The 16,162-nt window shown below is 37.4% G+C and overlaps 1 protein-coding gene across 2 annotated transcripts in view; it reads left to right on the forward strand.

The window, feature by feature from the left end:
- Positions 1-11,735, forward strand: part of LOC149082806 (uncharacterized) — a 31,847-nt gene extending 20,112 nt beyond the window's left edge. For both annotated transcript variants that reach the window (XM_089235968.1, XM_089235969.1), the window contains exons 2-3: positions 3,122-3,699; positions 7,592-11,735. In XM_089235968.1, coding sequence (XP_089092094.1) covers positions 3,122-3,699; positions 7,592-9,764 — 2,751 coding nt within the window. In that variant the 3' untranslated portion in view covers positions 9,765-11,735. The remainder of the gene's footprint in view (positions 1-3,121; positions 3,700-7,591) is intronic.
- The last annotated feature ends 4,427 nt before the right edge of the window (positions 11,736-16,162 follow it).

The raw sequence follows: 16,162 nt of genomic DNA on the forward strand, positions 1-16,162 counted from the left end.
TGAACCTTTACGAACGTTTCAGACTCAGAACTGATAGAAGAAAAGTTGTGGTTCATAACTATGTGATATGCTTCGTGCAGCGCCCTCTATCGACAATAATTTGATCTAAATTATTTTTTTTATGTGCCACTAAAAATTCCTCCGTAAGAATAACTTTTTTCTAACCACATTCAAATTTTCCAATTCCGTCAATTATTATGAGTTTTCAAATTATTTACAAATGTATTGGACACCCTATACTTGAAAATTGAATTTTCGCTCATCCATATGACTATTCTCCTTTTTTTTATATCAATATCATAAATAGAAATGCGTGAAATAAATTCTCGATTCTCTAGGTGCAGTCATTTCGTACTTTATTCTAATTTTGTGAAACTTATGATTTAAAAAATAAGAATTTTTGGAATATAGAAAGACGCGTAAGAAAAGCATTGTAAAAATAAATATTGTCATATTTCCTATCAGAGTTTTTATTGTGCAATAAAATTGATAATAAATAACCCATTTACACGTTTTCAGCATCATTTCCCCTTATTTTTGAAAATTCTGGCAATTGCTGTTTGTACTTCAGTTTCTAAATGTAAAAAATATCAAAAATTTTCTGGATTTCACTGGTGGGAATATAATCTATACATATAGAAATAGCGTGATGATATTCACATTATGTACGCTATATTGGCTTGAAATTTAAATTCAAGCTGTTGATCAAAATGAAGTTAAATTAGTATTTTACCTAACTGTGTTTAACGCTTTCAGTGGAATATAGAATAAATCACTAAACTTTCTTTTTTTTAAATGCTATATCTTTTTAAATGAAGAAGGCTTTTTTCTGATTTTCAGAGGTGCGAAGTGTATAGGGGAAGTGTTCCATAGAGAAATCAACTTTACAAGATATCTGGGCTTGTCAATGCTAAAATAAGACTCTTAAGGAGGCGAGATATCTCGTCAATGCTGCTGAGAGAGTTAAACAATAATCTTGATCAACGTGTTTTTCAAAAGCTTACGTAGTTCAAAAAGAATGATTCTTAAACAATGTTTTGAAACAATGTTTTTTCTCTTTAGCAATGGTCTTTAAAATTGTTATTTTTGTACAATGCTCTCTTTTAAGTAACGTTAGATAAAAATAATTTATTACAATTATAGTTCAATAACATTGTATATTAAATTTGTCTAATGAAATATATATATTATTTGTTTGATATTTTTGTGTCTGAGAGAGAGAAATTCAAATAGTCGTGCCAAATAACAATAAGATATTCTCTGTAATAATATACAGGGTGATTTCCATGATTTCACTTCTCACATTTTACTGGTGAATCGTTTATCCTAGAACGGAGGTTCACAACTTTTTTTACATCGCGGAGCCTTTTTCAGTACATAATTTATATGACTGAGTCCCGTAGGCCTCTTTTATTTATTGATTTTTCATACTTACCGATTTATTTTACTTTCCTCGAGCGTAGCCCCTGGGAAGTGCACACGAATCACCTGTTGAGAATCAGTGTCCAATTGGGAAATGTATCAAAATAACGTGTAAATCTCAGATACGTCATTCTTGTTGCAAGGAGTTGTAAAGTAATCAAAATATGGAAACCAACTTTTGACACCCTGTCCTCAAGAACGCAATTCGAAAGTTGTTTTCCTTCTTTTCCTCAAGCCAACAAAAAAAATCCACATTTCCAATTGAATATTTGCTGAGATATTTGAATTCAAAATAAGAAAGGTTGGGAGAGAACAGCACAAACTAACGGACAACACTTCTTTCCCTCATTTATGCCGTTTTCCCCCTACTTTTCTTCTTTTTTGAATTCAAATATCTCAGCGAATAGTGCACTTGGGACTGCGGAATTTTTTTCATTCGTTTCAGGAAAATAAGGACAACTTTCTAATTGGGTTCTTGAGGACAGGGTGTCTGTTTTGAATAGTTAATTTTATATTTTGATTACTTTACAACACTTGCAAAATGAATGAATGACGTATCCGAGATCCATACGTTATTTGGATACTTTTTCTGATGGGAAGTATGCCTTTAGGATCAACAGTTCGTCAGTAAAATGTTACGGGGAGGGTGGGATTATGGAATTACCCTGTATAATTATAGGCAATATAGAAGTTACATACATAAAACATTTGCAAACTCATTAAATTTATACGCCACACAACAATGGCAATCAATAATAAATAAACAGGGTTTTTCTCAATGATTGCTTATGTAAGAAATGATTTATTCAATTTTTTCTTTTTTAATAAATGAAAAATTTTGTGAAAAAATCGTTGTGTTATTGCTTTTTTCAACAATCATTTAAGGGATTTTGGTACACGATCTTTTTCCCGTGGTTTCCTATGGAAGAAAATCCCCTTTCCTTTAAGAAACATTTAAGAATTTTCTATTCACTTTAGACGCTCAATTTTTTTTCTGAATCACTGCAGATATTTTCATACAATTTAACGTGAGCATTTTAATTGTTGGTTATTCTTTATTTCTTATATTTTAACTTTAAAACCATGCAACTTTTTCAAAAATTACTTAAATTTGCCCATATTTTGTGCCATAAAAATGCTTTAATTAACTTTAATAAAAAAAAAAACCTCGTGCTAAAGTATCTAACACCATAGTGTTAAGGGACACAAGAAGTTTCAAGACATTTGAATGAGTGGTGTTTGAAAAAATGTTCCTTATCCAACAATAACTTAGTTTTGAGAAAAGAGTATTTTAGCAGGAAGCATTAGCATATACGCAATATAACGCCTACTACCAGTTTATATTGAAGTATTTTAAAAATACATTTCTAGTACACGGTTGAATAAGAAATTGAACAGTTAGACCTAGGAAATTTCTTGGCATTTGAAAATGTGTTTTTGCAAAATTTGCGTGAACCAACCCCCTTAAAAGTAAAAATGAAATGTTTTTGTCAGTTAAATTTCTTCTGAATTGTCCCAACTTAATTGAAAACCAAGGCCTCATTCGATTCTTTTTTTTTTTGCAAATTAGTTACAAAACTGAAATAATACTAATCAAAAATCATTATCCAGCACTAAAAGTTATTTTTGTTCAATTCAATTACATTTAAATCAAAATTAAATGTACATTTGTATTTTTTTTTTCTTTTTCTCCTCCAAGGTGCAGATGATGACACCGCTGACACTTCTGGCAGCTGTGTCTATCCTCTGCCATTTCACCGTAGCCACAAACGATGGCGGCTGGTACGGAGGGTATGGAGCGCAAGCATGGCCAGACCACACTCCCAACAAAATCATCGTCAAGCACGTACCGAAGGTCATTCAGATCCCGAAGCCATTTCCGATACCCAAGCTGGTTCCTGTCCCGAAATACTTGAAGTATCTGAAACCTCTAGCCATCGCCAAGCCAGTACCGGTACCACAGGTGGTGCCAGTCATCAAACACTTCCAGAAGCCGTTCCCCGTACTGAAGGGAGTGCCTTTCCATTTCCCGATACCGCTTCCTAAGCTTGTCAAGCTGCCTTTCCCGATCAAGCTCCCTAAGCCGTACGTCGTTCACGTACCGAAGCCGTACGCAGTGCCCAAGAAGTTCCCGGTACCCGTACCAGTCCATATACCAAAACCTTACGTGGTACCTGTGCTGAAGAGCGTGCCAGTCGCTGTCCCGAAGAAAGTCCATAAAGTGATCAGCATCATAAAAGAAGTACCGGAGTACGTGAAGAAACCAGTGCCTGTGTAGTGAGTTCTCTTTTACTATACTAAATTATTCGAATTTTATCAGAAAATTTGATTTTATTGAAGTCACTGTCAGGGAAGTAAAATTTCATTTTAATAGTTTTTATTAGTATCATTTGCAAGGGCTGACTTTGACTTGAGGGGAGGCCCTGGGCAAAGCAACGTTCTGGGGGGGGGGGTACGATTAGAATTAAGCACTTATTTGATTATCCGGCAGATAATTTCTGCTTAAGTTGTATGCCCACAAATTGTTTTATAAAATTCCCACTTGTCCTTGAGGGAATAAGTTGTTAATCTCATTTCATTATGTGTTAGTATCACAAATTAGACTGAATATCTATTCGGATAAACTTCATGAATAGAACCTATAAAAGAAAATTTTATGGATATCTTCCATATATATAAAACTGATTGTGTGTGTGTGTTTTCTATACAAATCTACAATTTTAGATCGATCGTCGTCAAATTTTGCATGTATACTAATCGCACTTTTCCCGAAGGCACATTCTCCTTGAAGCAATCCCAAAAAAAAACTGAATGTTAAACGTCAAGCGCTGAACTCTGACGAAAAAGTCCCCGAAATTCGTATTCCCCATATTTCTAACTGAAAACTTTCGCAATCCTTTAAGTCAAGGCTTAACTGCCTGAGGCATAAAAAAAAAAAAAATTCTGCAGTGGAAAAAAGCAACCCACATATTTGCGGCACCAGGGTCTGAAAGAGATATATAAAAATTTATAAATTTCACGAGCGAAAGTATCGAAAAATAAATAGATTTCCTGAATACAACTTTTCAAAAAATAAATAAGCTCAACGAAAATATTTTTAGAAAATTCTATGAATTATAAACATTTAAGAATTTTTTAATTTCAAATATCCGAAAAAAAATCCTATCTTCATAAGATTTTATCCTTATTTATTCCCAACATGAAAACTTAAAACTTTTTATTTTCCAACCAAAATATTTTTCTTTGATATCGTAGAATTCTGTAGCTCATTTTCGCAGATATGAGCTTCAGCTTGGAGATTTCCATCCTGTAATTCTTAAATGATCATCATCATAAAGTCATTTTACGCATGGCTTACTTTACACATGTTCTTTTTTGACGTGTTCCCTTTCAAATCATTCAGATAATGAAAGTAGGCGTAATACATGGCAATACATAACTCTCAAAGGTTTCCAAATCTCATTTTCTTCTCTTTTTATACTCGAATATAAGACGAAAGGAAAATAGGTGAATTATACGAAACAAAAGTATATTTGCTTTTTTACCGAAGTGCATCGTTACATATTGAGTTGGGCGTTGAAATTTATTTTTCTCCATTCTCTTAAAAATATGTGTCAACAAGCATTGTTTTATTGTTATTGTATATTGTTCCCGTTATAAAACTTTCCATCAAATCGTTCTCGTTTTTTCGTTTTTTTTTTAATTTTGTTTTAAATATGTTATCCTTGTAGAAAAATATTTTTATATACATCTTACATGCGTTCATTCATCATCATTTGAGAGTTGAAACAGAAAATGGTTCTCGTCATCTCTCAAACATAATACTTGAAAATGAGTTATGTCTGAATTTCTTATAGAAATGATCACGAATAGTCAGTGAAGATCGTTTTATCATTAAGAATAAATGATTAATCGTGTTTGGAGAGTATGACTTGAATAATTCTTTTTGCATTGATAGGGAAATGCTTCATCGTCACTTTAATTACCTTGACTAACGTCACATATGATGATGCAATTAATTATATCGCACAAATATATTTGGGTATGTTTAATCTATATAACAGTGATTTCCAAACTTTCATGTTTCAAGTATTCCCCCATAAACTATGCAAGACACCGGCGTTCTTTGTAAAAATGCGTAGGAGTCTCGCGTATTAGTGCCCAGGAGGATTGCGTATCACTATAAATGTTTTGGAGGCGTGCGTATTCTCAAAAACATTAGGAGTTTCTTAAAAGTCTAAAAATACCCAGAATCTTGCTTACTCCCTTGTATTTTAGTGGCAAAAAAAAATTTATCTTATTTTTTCAGTTGGGTATTATTTTTACCTGTTTTTTGCGCCCTTGCTGATTACTTTTCGCATGGCCCTGGATATACAGCATGTAATATACTTGAGACAGGGTACGCGTACCATAATCTATAGACATTTCAAGATATGTTGTAGCTTTTGACTTGTGTCGTGAAAGCTAGTTTGTTTGTATGTTTTTTTTTCTTTACAGATATTAGGTAACAGCAATTGGGATAATTAACTGAACGCTCTGTTTGTAGGATGACAAATTTAATTGAAACAAATATATGTCTTAACGGTGTGTATTTAAACCCTAACACCGTCGGTAGATTTTCATGCCTTACGTTCCGTTAACAAAAACGTTACATATTGAAAATATGTTTCCCGGTGACGGCTTTTCGGTTAGAAGTCCCGTAGGATATGACCCGAGCCATCACTCGGTTAGTTGTTAGACTAGAGCTCTGATACATCCCCACGGAAAGAAATCAAGGGTTTCTATCAGTAAAATAAGATGGCCATTTGACAGCTCTCCAGGGGTTGATTCAGGGAGTGAAGAATTGACAAGCTGTTCGTGGTCTTCATACACAGTGAATGCAATGTGAAAACGGACCATCTCACATGAACCAGAATTCATTCCCATAGACCAGGGATTCTTAACTTTTCATGTTTTACTGGCCCTTTGTGCCAATAAAAAATGAAGGCCCCGAACCCCCATTAGAGAATGATACTCAGTGTGTAGCAATGTAAAACGATGACTTAATTGCTTTCTTATCCAAGCTGACAGTTCATCTGAGCTTCTTTCCAGACTCCAAAGTACCCCCCCCCCCTCCAACCGTGATTAAGAACCCCTGCCATAGACGGTGAATTTCAGAGAACTTTCTAGTAAATTTGTAGAGATTTGTAAGAACAGAGAGAGAGAGAGAATCACTCGTCAGGGGTGAACCGTAGGTGAAGATAATGCCCCCCCCCCCACCACAGTGTGGTACTAATGGTACTGATTGATCTAATATGTATATATGTTACGGTGATGATGCTAATGATGGTACTGATTGATCTAATATATATATATATATATATATATATATATGTTACGGTAAATGTGATAAATAGGTTCATATACATAATAACCGGTTATTATGCATACTTACCAATCGTCTTGGTGAATTTGATTTGAATTTATCACTTTTACCAGGGAAAATGCATAATACCCAAGCACCGTAAGTAAATTTAATAAATTCTAAAAAAAATTACCACTTTTACCGGCGAGTATTCATAATACTCAATTGTTGCGTTGTTGGTAAACATGATAAATCGTACTCTATAATATACAAAACATGGTATTTCATACATGTATTGTATCATTATATCACTGTACTATCGTAAAATTTGTTATCATTATATCGGGACCCGACTATATTCATCACACATATTATAGGCTCATTTAGAATTTTTTTCATATTTATAAAATTCACCATTTGCACTAGAGTATTATGCATAATCGCAGATAAAGGAGATAAATTCCACGTATTTGTCAACGACACTTAGTTATTATGCATAACCATCGGTAAAAGTGGCAATGTTTTGAGTATTTATCAAATTTTACCAACGACGCTTTGGGTATCATGTATATCCACAGGTAAGAGTGATAAATTTATCAAAGACGATTGGTAAGCAAGCATAATAACCGATTTATCACATCTACCGTAACATATGTAAGTGCATAGTGCAGTATATGTTTTTATACCGTATGTCAGCTTTTTAAGCCTAAAAGTTTCATTGTAATAGTGAAGGAATAAATTATTCAGCAGTATTCCATTGATTTCTTAAAATTTTGTATCGTTATAATGCTTATAAGTATCAAATTTTTTTGTTTCCTATTGCAGCGTTGAAGAAAAACCATACAAAAAAGAGTACTACAGTCCTGATACTCCCGTTTATGGTGGGGGAGCTGGCGGTGGTATATCAAAGGGCACCCCATATATACCACCTAAAGGCACACCGTATATTCCACCCAAAGGCTACGGAAGTGGCAGCGCTGCCAGTTTCATAGAAGCCTACACTGGTCATCAGGCTGGCTTGCAGGCAGCTTACCAAGGCCTCTCGAATATTTACGGTCAGTCTTTGCACGGTCTGGGCAGTAACTACGCTACTCATTCGGTTCATGGAGGTGGTAACACTGGCGGCTATGGCAATTTGGAGAGCTACGGCTCAGGCGGATATCCGGCAGCTTCGGCTCAGGGCTACGGTTCTCTGTCCGGCTATTCGAACTACGGTGGTCTTGATCTAAGCCTACGCGGTGCGGATCAAAGTAAAGATGGGAAATCAACCGATCAGGCTTCTGCTGGTGCTCAGTCATACGGGGATGGACACGCTGGCGAAGGAACGGCGTCCGCTGAACAAGGAGAACAGAAAGACTCGTACGACTCGCAGAACGCTGGACGGCCGCAATACATAGGAGTTGCTGTGACGAGCTACAACGACCATGGTGGTAGAGGAGGAGGAACAGGAGAAGGAGGAGGAGTAGGATACTCCGAAAAACCGGAACAATCTGTCCAGAGTGCCAAAGACATTCCACAAAATCAATACAGTGGTTCAGAAGGCACTTACAGCAGCCAGAATGCTTACGGTAACCAGTTAGGTAGTGGTTACTACAGTCACGAAGTACCAGGAGGATATACTTATCAGAGCACAGGCGCGTACTACGGACAAGGCGCTGCAGTATCATCCCCTCAGCAGTATTACGGGCAAACAAACTCTTTGTATGGAATTGGGAACAACCAGGTGGCGATTTCAGAAAATCAAAATTCAGGTTCGGGCTACAGTACCCCTAACAACCGAGCAATTGCTGTCAAGCTGGCTCTTCTGAGCCCAGCACAGTTGGCAAACGCACAACTCACGACGATCGGAGGATCTTACCAAGGACAGGGACACCAACAGGAATCATCTTACTCTAACGACGATGCGTCTGGTAAATACGATGGCCAAGGAGCTGAGGGAGTAGGAGCATATAATGGTAACGCTGCCCAATATGGAGGTCAGGGATACTATTACCACAATCAAGTAGGCCTACCCTCACAAAGTTCAGACTCCAGTTATCCGGATCAGGGTAGCGCTCATGCATATGGTTCTCAAAACGGGTATCAGGGATACGGAACTAGCGGAGCAACATCATACGGCAACTTGGGTTCCCATCAATCTGATGCTGGGGTAGCGAGTTACGAAAGTCAGAGAAATTCGGGACACTACAGCCAACCAGTGGCCTCCATAAGTTTTGCACAACAGGGAAGTGGTGGTTATGGACAGCAAGGAAGTGACAACTATGGACAGCAAGGAAGTGACAACTATGGACAGCAGGGAAGTGGCAGCTATGGACAGCAGGGAAGTGGCAGCTATGGAGAGCAGGGAAGTGGCGGCTATGGACAGCAGAGTAGTGGCAGTTATGGACAGCAAGGGAGTGACAGCTATGGACAGGGCAGTGACAGTTACAGGCAGCAGGGAAGTGACGGCTATGGACAACAGAGTAGTGGCAGTTATGGACAACAGAGCAGTGGCAGTTATGGACAACAGGGAAGTGACAGCTATGGACAGCAGGGAAGTGACAGCTATGGACAGCAGGGAAGTGACAGCTATGGACAGCAGGGAAGTGACAGCTATGGACAGCAGGGAAGTGATAACCAAGGATACCACAACTCAGCTAGTTACCTCAGCTCTAATAGCGATACCTCATACGGCGGACACGATCAGGCATCCGTAAACGGGGAAGCGAACGGTTACGCGAAGACCTACGATGCCCAGGGAGGCGCTCACGTCTCCAGCTACTACGTGAGGAACCCGACATCCGACGCCCTGCACAAAGACGAGAGCCAGACCCACGCGGATTACAGCGCGTACGCCAAGGAGGACGTCGCAGATAAGAAAGGCGACGAGGACACGTCGTCGTCGTCCAGCTCCGCGTCGGACGAAACCGACCAAACAGCGAGCAGCGAAGAGGGCTACAGCACGCAAGTCGTCAAGAAAGACGGTATCTGGCAAATAGTGCCCAGGAAATCGACATAACCCCGGAAACAGAGCAAAAGATAGTGCAACACAAACTGCCAATATTGTACATAGTTCCTTTATTCTAGTTTTATTGTATGTATTTAAATCGTCGTTCATTGTGTGCCTGTATGGGAAGTAAATGAGTGCATGAAACCAAGTCATTAATTGACGTGAGACACCTCGTGATATGGGGGGTCTGTCTCATGGTGCTGTGCCATCTAAAAGATTAAGAAAAAAAACACTGGTTATATATTCGTATTATATAAATAAAAGGGACCCAGTTTCATGCACTGATTTGCCAATAAATAAAATGTGAAATGTCCATGTAATTGTACAGGTTGATCCTGCCAGTTTGATTATACATCGTAAAAACGTGATATATTGCGCTGTATTTATCTTGAACGTATTAATCTGGACTTATATACGAAATCAATTTTGAGCATTTCTTTTTGCGGATATTATCTACTCGCTAGCTATTGTAGTTATTTTATCTTAATTATAAGTTAGTTTTTCCCGCCCCTTTATAATATCCATGATATGTGCATATATACTGAAAATTCTACAGCAATATATAACTTCATGCATGCTCGACCCGTGGCCCCATGGGCCAAAAATGTAGCCCTCGAAGTCATATGATGAACCCGGCGACGAATAGCCAAAACCATTCAAGATTACCCGCGAAAGATTGTCAAATCACTTAAATGGTCCCGTAGCAAATTTTCAGATTTTTTTTTTCAGTGACTCGCGGCACATCTCCAGATTATTTTGATGATACCCAAGCATATTTTCAGATCACTTAAGCCACCCACGGCATATTTCTAGATCACTCGAGTGACTTCGGCACGCTTGCAAATTACTTAAGCGACCCGCGATACATTTACAGTCAACTTAAGCGACCCGCGATACATTTACAGTCAACTTAAGTGACCCGTTACACCGTCACATAGATCACTTATGTGGCTCTTGGCACATTTCCAAATCCCTTAGATAGTCCATGGCATATTTCTAGATCACTTAGATAGCCCACGACACATTTCCAGATTACTCAAGCGGCCCGCAACTCATTTACAGTTGACTTAAGCAACTCGCAACACATTTACAGTTGACTTAAGCAACTCGCAACACATTTACAGTTGACTTAAGCAACCCGCAACACATTTACAGTTGACTTAAGCAACCCGTGGCATTTTTATAGATCACTTCAGTGGCTGTTGGAACATTTTCAGATAACTTAAGTGGTTCCTTTCACATTTTTCCAGATCACTTAAGTAGTTCCTTTCACATTTTTCCAGATCACTTAAGTGATTCCTTTCACATTTCCAGATCACTTAAGTGGTTCCTTTCACATTTCCAGATCACTTAGATAGCCTATGACACATTTCCAGATCACTCAAGCAGAGCTGCTCACGGCACACTTTCAGGTCACAATAGTGACTCGCGACACACTTTCAGATCATTTGAGTGGCTCGAGGCACATTTCCAGATGATTCAAATGGCCCACGGCACATTTTTAGATCACCCGGGCGGCTCCAGTTAAATTTCCAGAAAACTCAAGTAACGTGCGACATGTTTCCAAACCAATAAGTGGCCCGCACTCCCTATAAAAGGTTGATCACTCTTGCATTACATCATATCACAGCTAATAGATAAATATGACCAAAGAAGTGATCTTTCAAGACACCTTCACGTGATACAACAGTCTCTATTATCGACACTTTATGCAAATGAATTTCACTGCTCAATTCCACTTCTTATTGCTCAAATTTTCCCATTCAAAATAATATCACGTGTTTGAATACGTTCTTGAGCATTTTTTTTTTTCAATGAAATATCATATTTGTGCTACCTTTATTTTTTCCTCTTCATTGTACATCGTTGAATGCTATTTCAATCGCATATATTTTACTGTTTATGTCTTATTATGCACAGTTGATAGCTGCGCTAAAGCTGGTTTTTTTTTGTAAATAAACTTTAAAACTATACATATTACTTCTGTCGTGTCTTTTGTAGTTATTTACACCGTAAGTTTTGATTCCTGAACTAAATCTTTGCCATCGGATTGCAAACTCATGCCAGGTGTCTTTCATCGATGATGCAACGTCTATCTGTTGTAGATGAAAGACGTGTTTAATGAGCTGAGCATCATGGGAAAATTTTCGGGTCAGAAATGAGATATTTGGTGCTGTGATTTCTGGAGAAATGCTTCATTATATCGTAAGCACCACACCTGATCGAATCTGAAACTGGTCACTCCCGAGGCGAATGTTTTCTTTTTCGATGGTGTAAAAGTTTTCGACTCGTTCGCTCATTTTGCTTCTGGTGCGTGTGAGCGGAAGAACGGATAGCATAAACTCTTATCGACGTATTGCTCATTAGGTTTCCACCACGCGGGCCACACGCGGCTCATGTCATATATTAATGCGGTCCAACAAACACTTTCAAATATTATAAAATATCAACACTGTGTTTCTCTGATAAATTTCTAATGTGTTTTTTTCGTCACCAAAAAAAAATGAGAGAAATGGAAAAAAAAAATTTTCTTCTTAGAATGTTAAATATTTGGCTTTAAAATGTTCTCAATACCTATCACTTGCATTTTGAATTCAGTTCAAAACATTTTTTTCCTCCCAATTCGTGAAAAGAAACAGTTTATTTCTTCCCAATAAGACCCTAAACAGTTTTTTTTCCTCCCAATGCTGCTTAAACCACTTATTTTCCTACCCCAATGCGGCCCAAAACATTTTTGTTCTTCTTCCAATGCGGCCCATAAAACCAAAAATGTTGAACACTCCTATAAAGATATAGAAAATTCTAGGGAAAAGTTTTCGTCAAAAAATGAGCATAAACTCTTCATTGGCAGAATGTGCCACACAATTCGGAATAAAACACGTTTACGACTCAGCATTTCTTACAGAAATCACGGTACATCAAGTCCCTCCTATACAGACGTACAAACGTTAAGGAGAAGCGATGTTTTTTTTTAGCATTAGCTTCGCATTCAATGACATTAGCAGCCTAAGAATTAAAGATTCCTCCCCCATAGACACCGCAACATGTACCAAAAAGTTAATGAATGAAAAAATAAACATCATTGCACAGAATGCATACACGACGCTTAGTCAAGGTCTTGAGAATTTTTTGAGCAATGTATTACACACACACACCACAGTATAGAAGAATCTTCACCAAAGCAAAAGGCAATATAATATCCTCCTTCAATTATAATGGTCACTTTGCAATGTCTGGTCATACTAAACGCAAAATTATCGATGAGCTCTTGAAACGAAATTTTCTATCCTTCAATTGGAGCTCGTTTTATGTAACCGATAGAAACTTTCTAGTGGGTGCTGGTGCGAAGAATACGTTTATCGGGGAGGATTCTTCTACCCATGCAGATTTTGTATTTTGATGAGGATATTAGCCTGTCATTACGACTATTGATCATGAAAAGTCTAGTGCTATCTTGCGGTATCGTTCATTGAAACAAAGACTTCAATGTCACTTCTTAGGAGTTGATCTCAGAACGTCTACCGACGAGCTTTCGTTATGCAAAGCGTTCCAAGCTTTCAGGTTCAATTTGGGGGCTATGATGTGATAAAATAGTATCCTCAAATTTTGCAATTTATAATAAGTATATTATAATAAGTTCAAAGGTATATATGGTATGGTAAACGTGATAAATCGATAATTATACATAACAACCGGTTACTATGCATACTTCCTAATCATCTTGGTTAGTTAGATAAATTTATGACTTTTACCAGCGAATATGCATAATATCCATACAAACGACGTTGGTAAATTTGATAAATACTTGAATTTTGTCGCCTCTATCTGTGATTATGCATAATACCCTAGTGTAATTGGTGAATTCGATAAATATGAAAAAAATTCCAAATGAGCCTAGTATGTGTGATAAATATAGTCGTGCCCTGATATAATGGTATAATACATGTATGAATTATCGTGCATAGTATATGATATATTTATCATGTTTACCAACGACGCGATGCTTAGTTTTATGCATAATCACTGGTAAAAGCGATTAAGTTAGGGAAATTTATTACTTTACCAGCGACTCTTGGGTATTATGCATAACCGCCTGTAAAAGTGATAAATTTTAGGAAATTTACCAAACTTAGTAAAATACTCGGCGATTACGCATAGTAATGTTATTATGTATAATAACCGGATTTATCACCATTACTCGATGATTATGGATAATAACCGTATTTATCACCATTACTCGATGATTATGCATAATAACCAGCTTTATAATTTACCTCGTAACATTTCCCACGGTTCCACGGCATCGGAAAAAAAATACGCATAAGAAACGGGCGTAAAATTTTCATGAATATAATTGTTTTTTGGTTATTTTGGCTCATATGGTTGTCCTCAAACTTATTTAACTTCGAACGACATTTCGACGCAACGCCGAAAAACAATAGCCGATCGTGTTTTGGTGATTACTTTTGTCGTCTCTGTGACTATTGTTATTTTGTTAGGTGCACTGTGATTCGGTGCAATAAAGAATCACGCGTAATCGTGACCAGAGGCACAGTCAGAATATCACAAATGATAGCGATGACCATGGTGCAATTTTTGAATAAGGGTGAGAAAGTTCTCTGTGAACTCAGACATAATAAATGCAATAGACATTTCTGACAATAGGATATTTTTCCATACGACAATCTGATCATAAAACGACCTATGCAAATACTTGTTTTAATAAATAAATGTACAGGGGGGGGGGGGTGATTTTAATTCATCGGACGAAAACACGCTAATAAACACTTTCTTTCCACACTGATGAATGAGTCAAATATTTGGGTGCGCTGGTGACGCAATCAAGTGCATTTTATGCATAGAGAACTGCTTATAAAATAATCTTATACTTAATATTATAAAATAATCGGGAAAACTGCGTCAAATGATAATCTGATGCTTGGAGATAATGTTCGGATCCTTATAAGCATTTTGGGGCCGTTCAAGTATTACGTCAGCAAATTTTTAGCCATTTTTGACCCCCCCCCTTCCCCCTTGTCAGCAAAATTTCGTCAGCACTGTCCCCTACCTCCTAACGCATATTGGTGGGATCCAAATCGTACGCGGGAGGGGGAGGCATAGGGGGCTCGTGACCCCCCCCCCCCCAGATGAAAAAAATTATTATTTTTAATGTAAAAATTTAAAGAAAAATTAAAATTTCAAAAGAAAATACCTGAATAAGAAATCGATTATAAAAACATAAATACAATTTCAATGCTATTTGAAGGGTAAGAACTCAAAATTTCTCTATAGGAATGAATTCATTGCGACCCACCCTTTAAGCCATATATGGTAAACCCTTGACCCGCGGACCAAATGTGGCCCTGCAGGTTATATGATGTGGCTTTCCCTTCAAACCCAATTTTGTAAAAATTAACTAAGCGGCACATTTTTACAAATCGCTTAAATGACCCGTGGTACAATTTCAGAGCGTTTAAGTGGCCCTTTCCACGTTTTCAAATCACTGAAGTACGCCTCAAAGATCCCTTTCACATTCAAAGATCACTTAAGTAACCCGGATACAGTTCCAGAACACTTAAACGATCCGTGGCACATTTAGAGATCAATTGAGTGACGTGCGGCGCAGTTTTAGAGCACTTGAAGGATCCGTGAAACATTTAGAGATCACTGAAGTGGCTCTGTAGGGGACTTATCAATAGGGGGAATGTTATTTTTTTGGCGCACACAGTAAGATGCTATTAAAAATATTTCATATTTTCATAAAGGGTGGTTGATGACGTAAGCATCATTCAAATCCCCCCCCCCCGTCATCAAAAGTCAGCAAATTGAACCCCCCCCCATCGATGCTGATATAACGACTTGAATAACCCCTTTTTATTAAGGCAACTGATTACGTTCAAATAACGATTTTTTCGAAAATTGTTTTATATGTTCATTTGGAAGAATGTTTCACACAGAATCCAAAACTGTTTTATTCTTGTGCATACAATAAGTAAAAAGAAAGTTATGGCCGATTTAAATCTGTGAGATGGTTTCGAAGGTAACAAACAATACAGGAGGTATCCACAATTTTAGAAATGTGTATTAAGTACCTACAATTTTAGAAATGCGTATTAGGTACCCACAATTTTAGAAATGCGTAGGAGGAACTGATAGTCCTAGAAATGCATAAGAAGTACACATAGTCTTAAAAGTGGGTAAGAGGTACAGGTGGTAATAGAAAATGCATAAAAGCGCAAGACGATCTCGTATTCCTAAAAATGCGTAAGATGCACGCGTGGTGCTACATATGCGTAAAGTACCCGTAGTCTTAGAAATGGATAAGAACTTCGCGCAGTATTAGAAAACTGCGTATGAGCTACGCGTGGTTCCTGAAATGCGTAGGAGGTAACCATAGTCCTAGAAAT

Source organism: Pholcus phalangioides, unplaced genomic scaffold, assembly GCF_987345545.1.
Source record: "Pholcus phalangioides strain wild (caught in Gottingen) unplaced genomic scaffold, Ppha-v1.0 ptg000009l_1, whole genome shotgun sequence".
Classification (NCBI taxonomy): Eukaryota; Metazoa; Arthropoda; class Arachnida; order Araneae; family Pholcidae; genus Pholcus; species Pholcus phalangioides.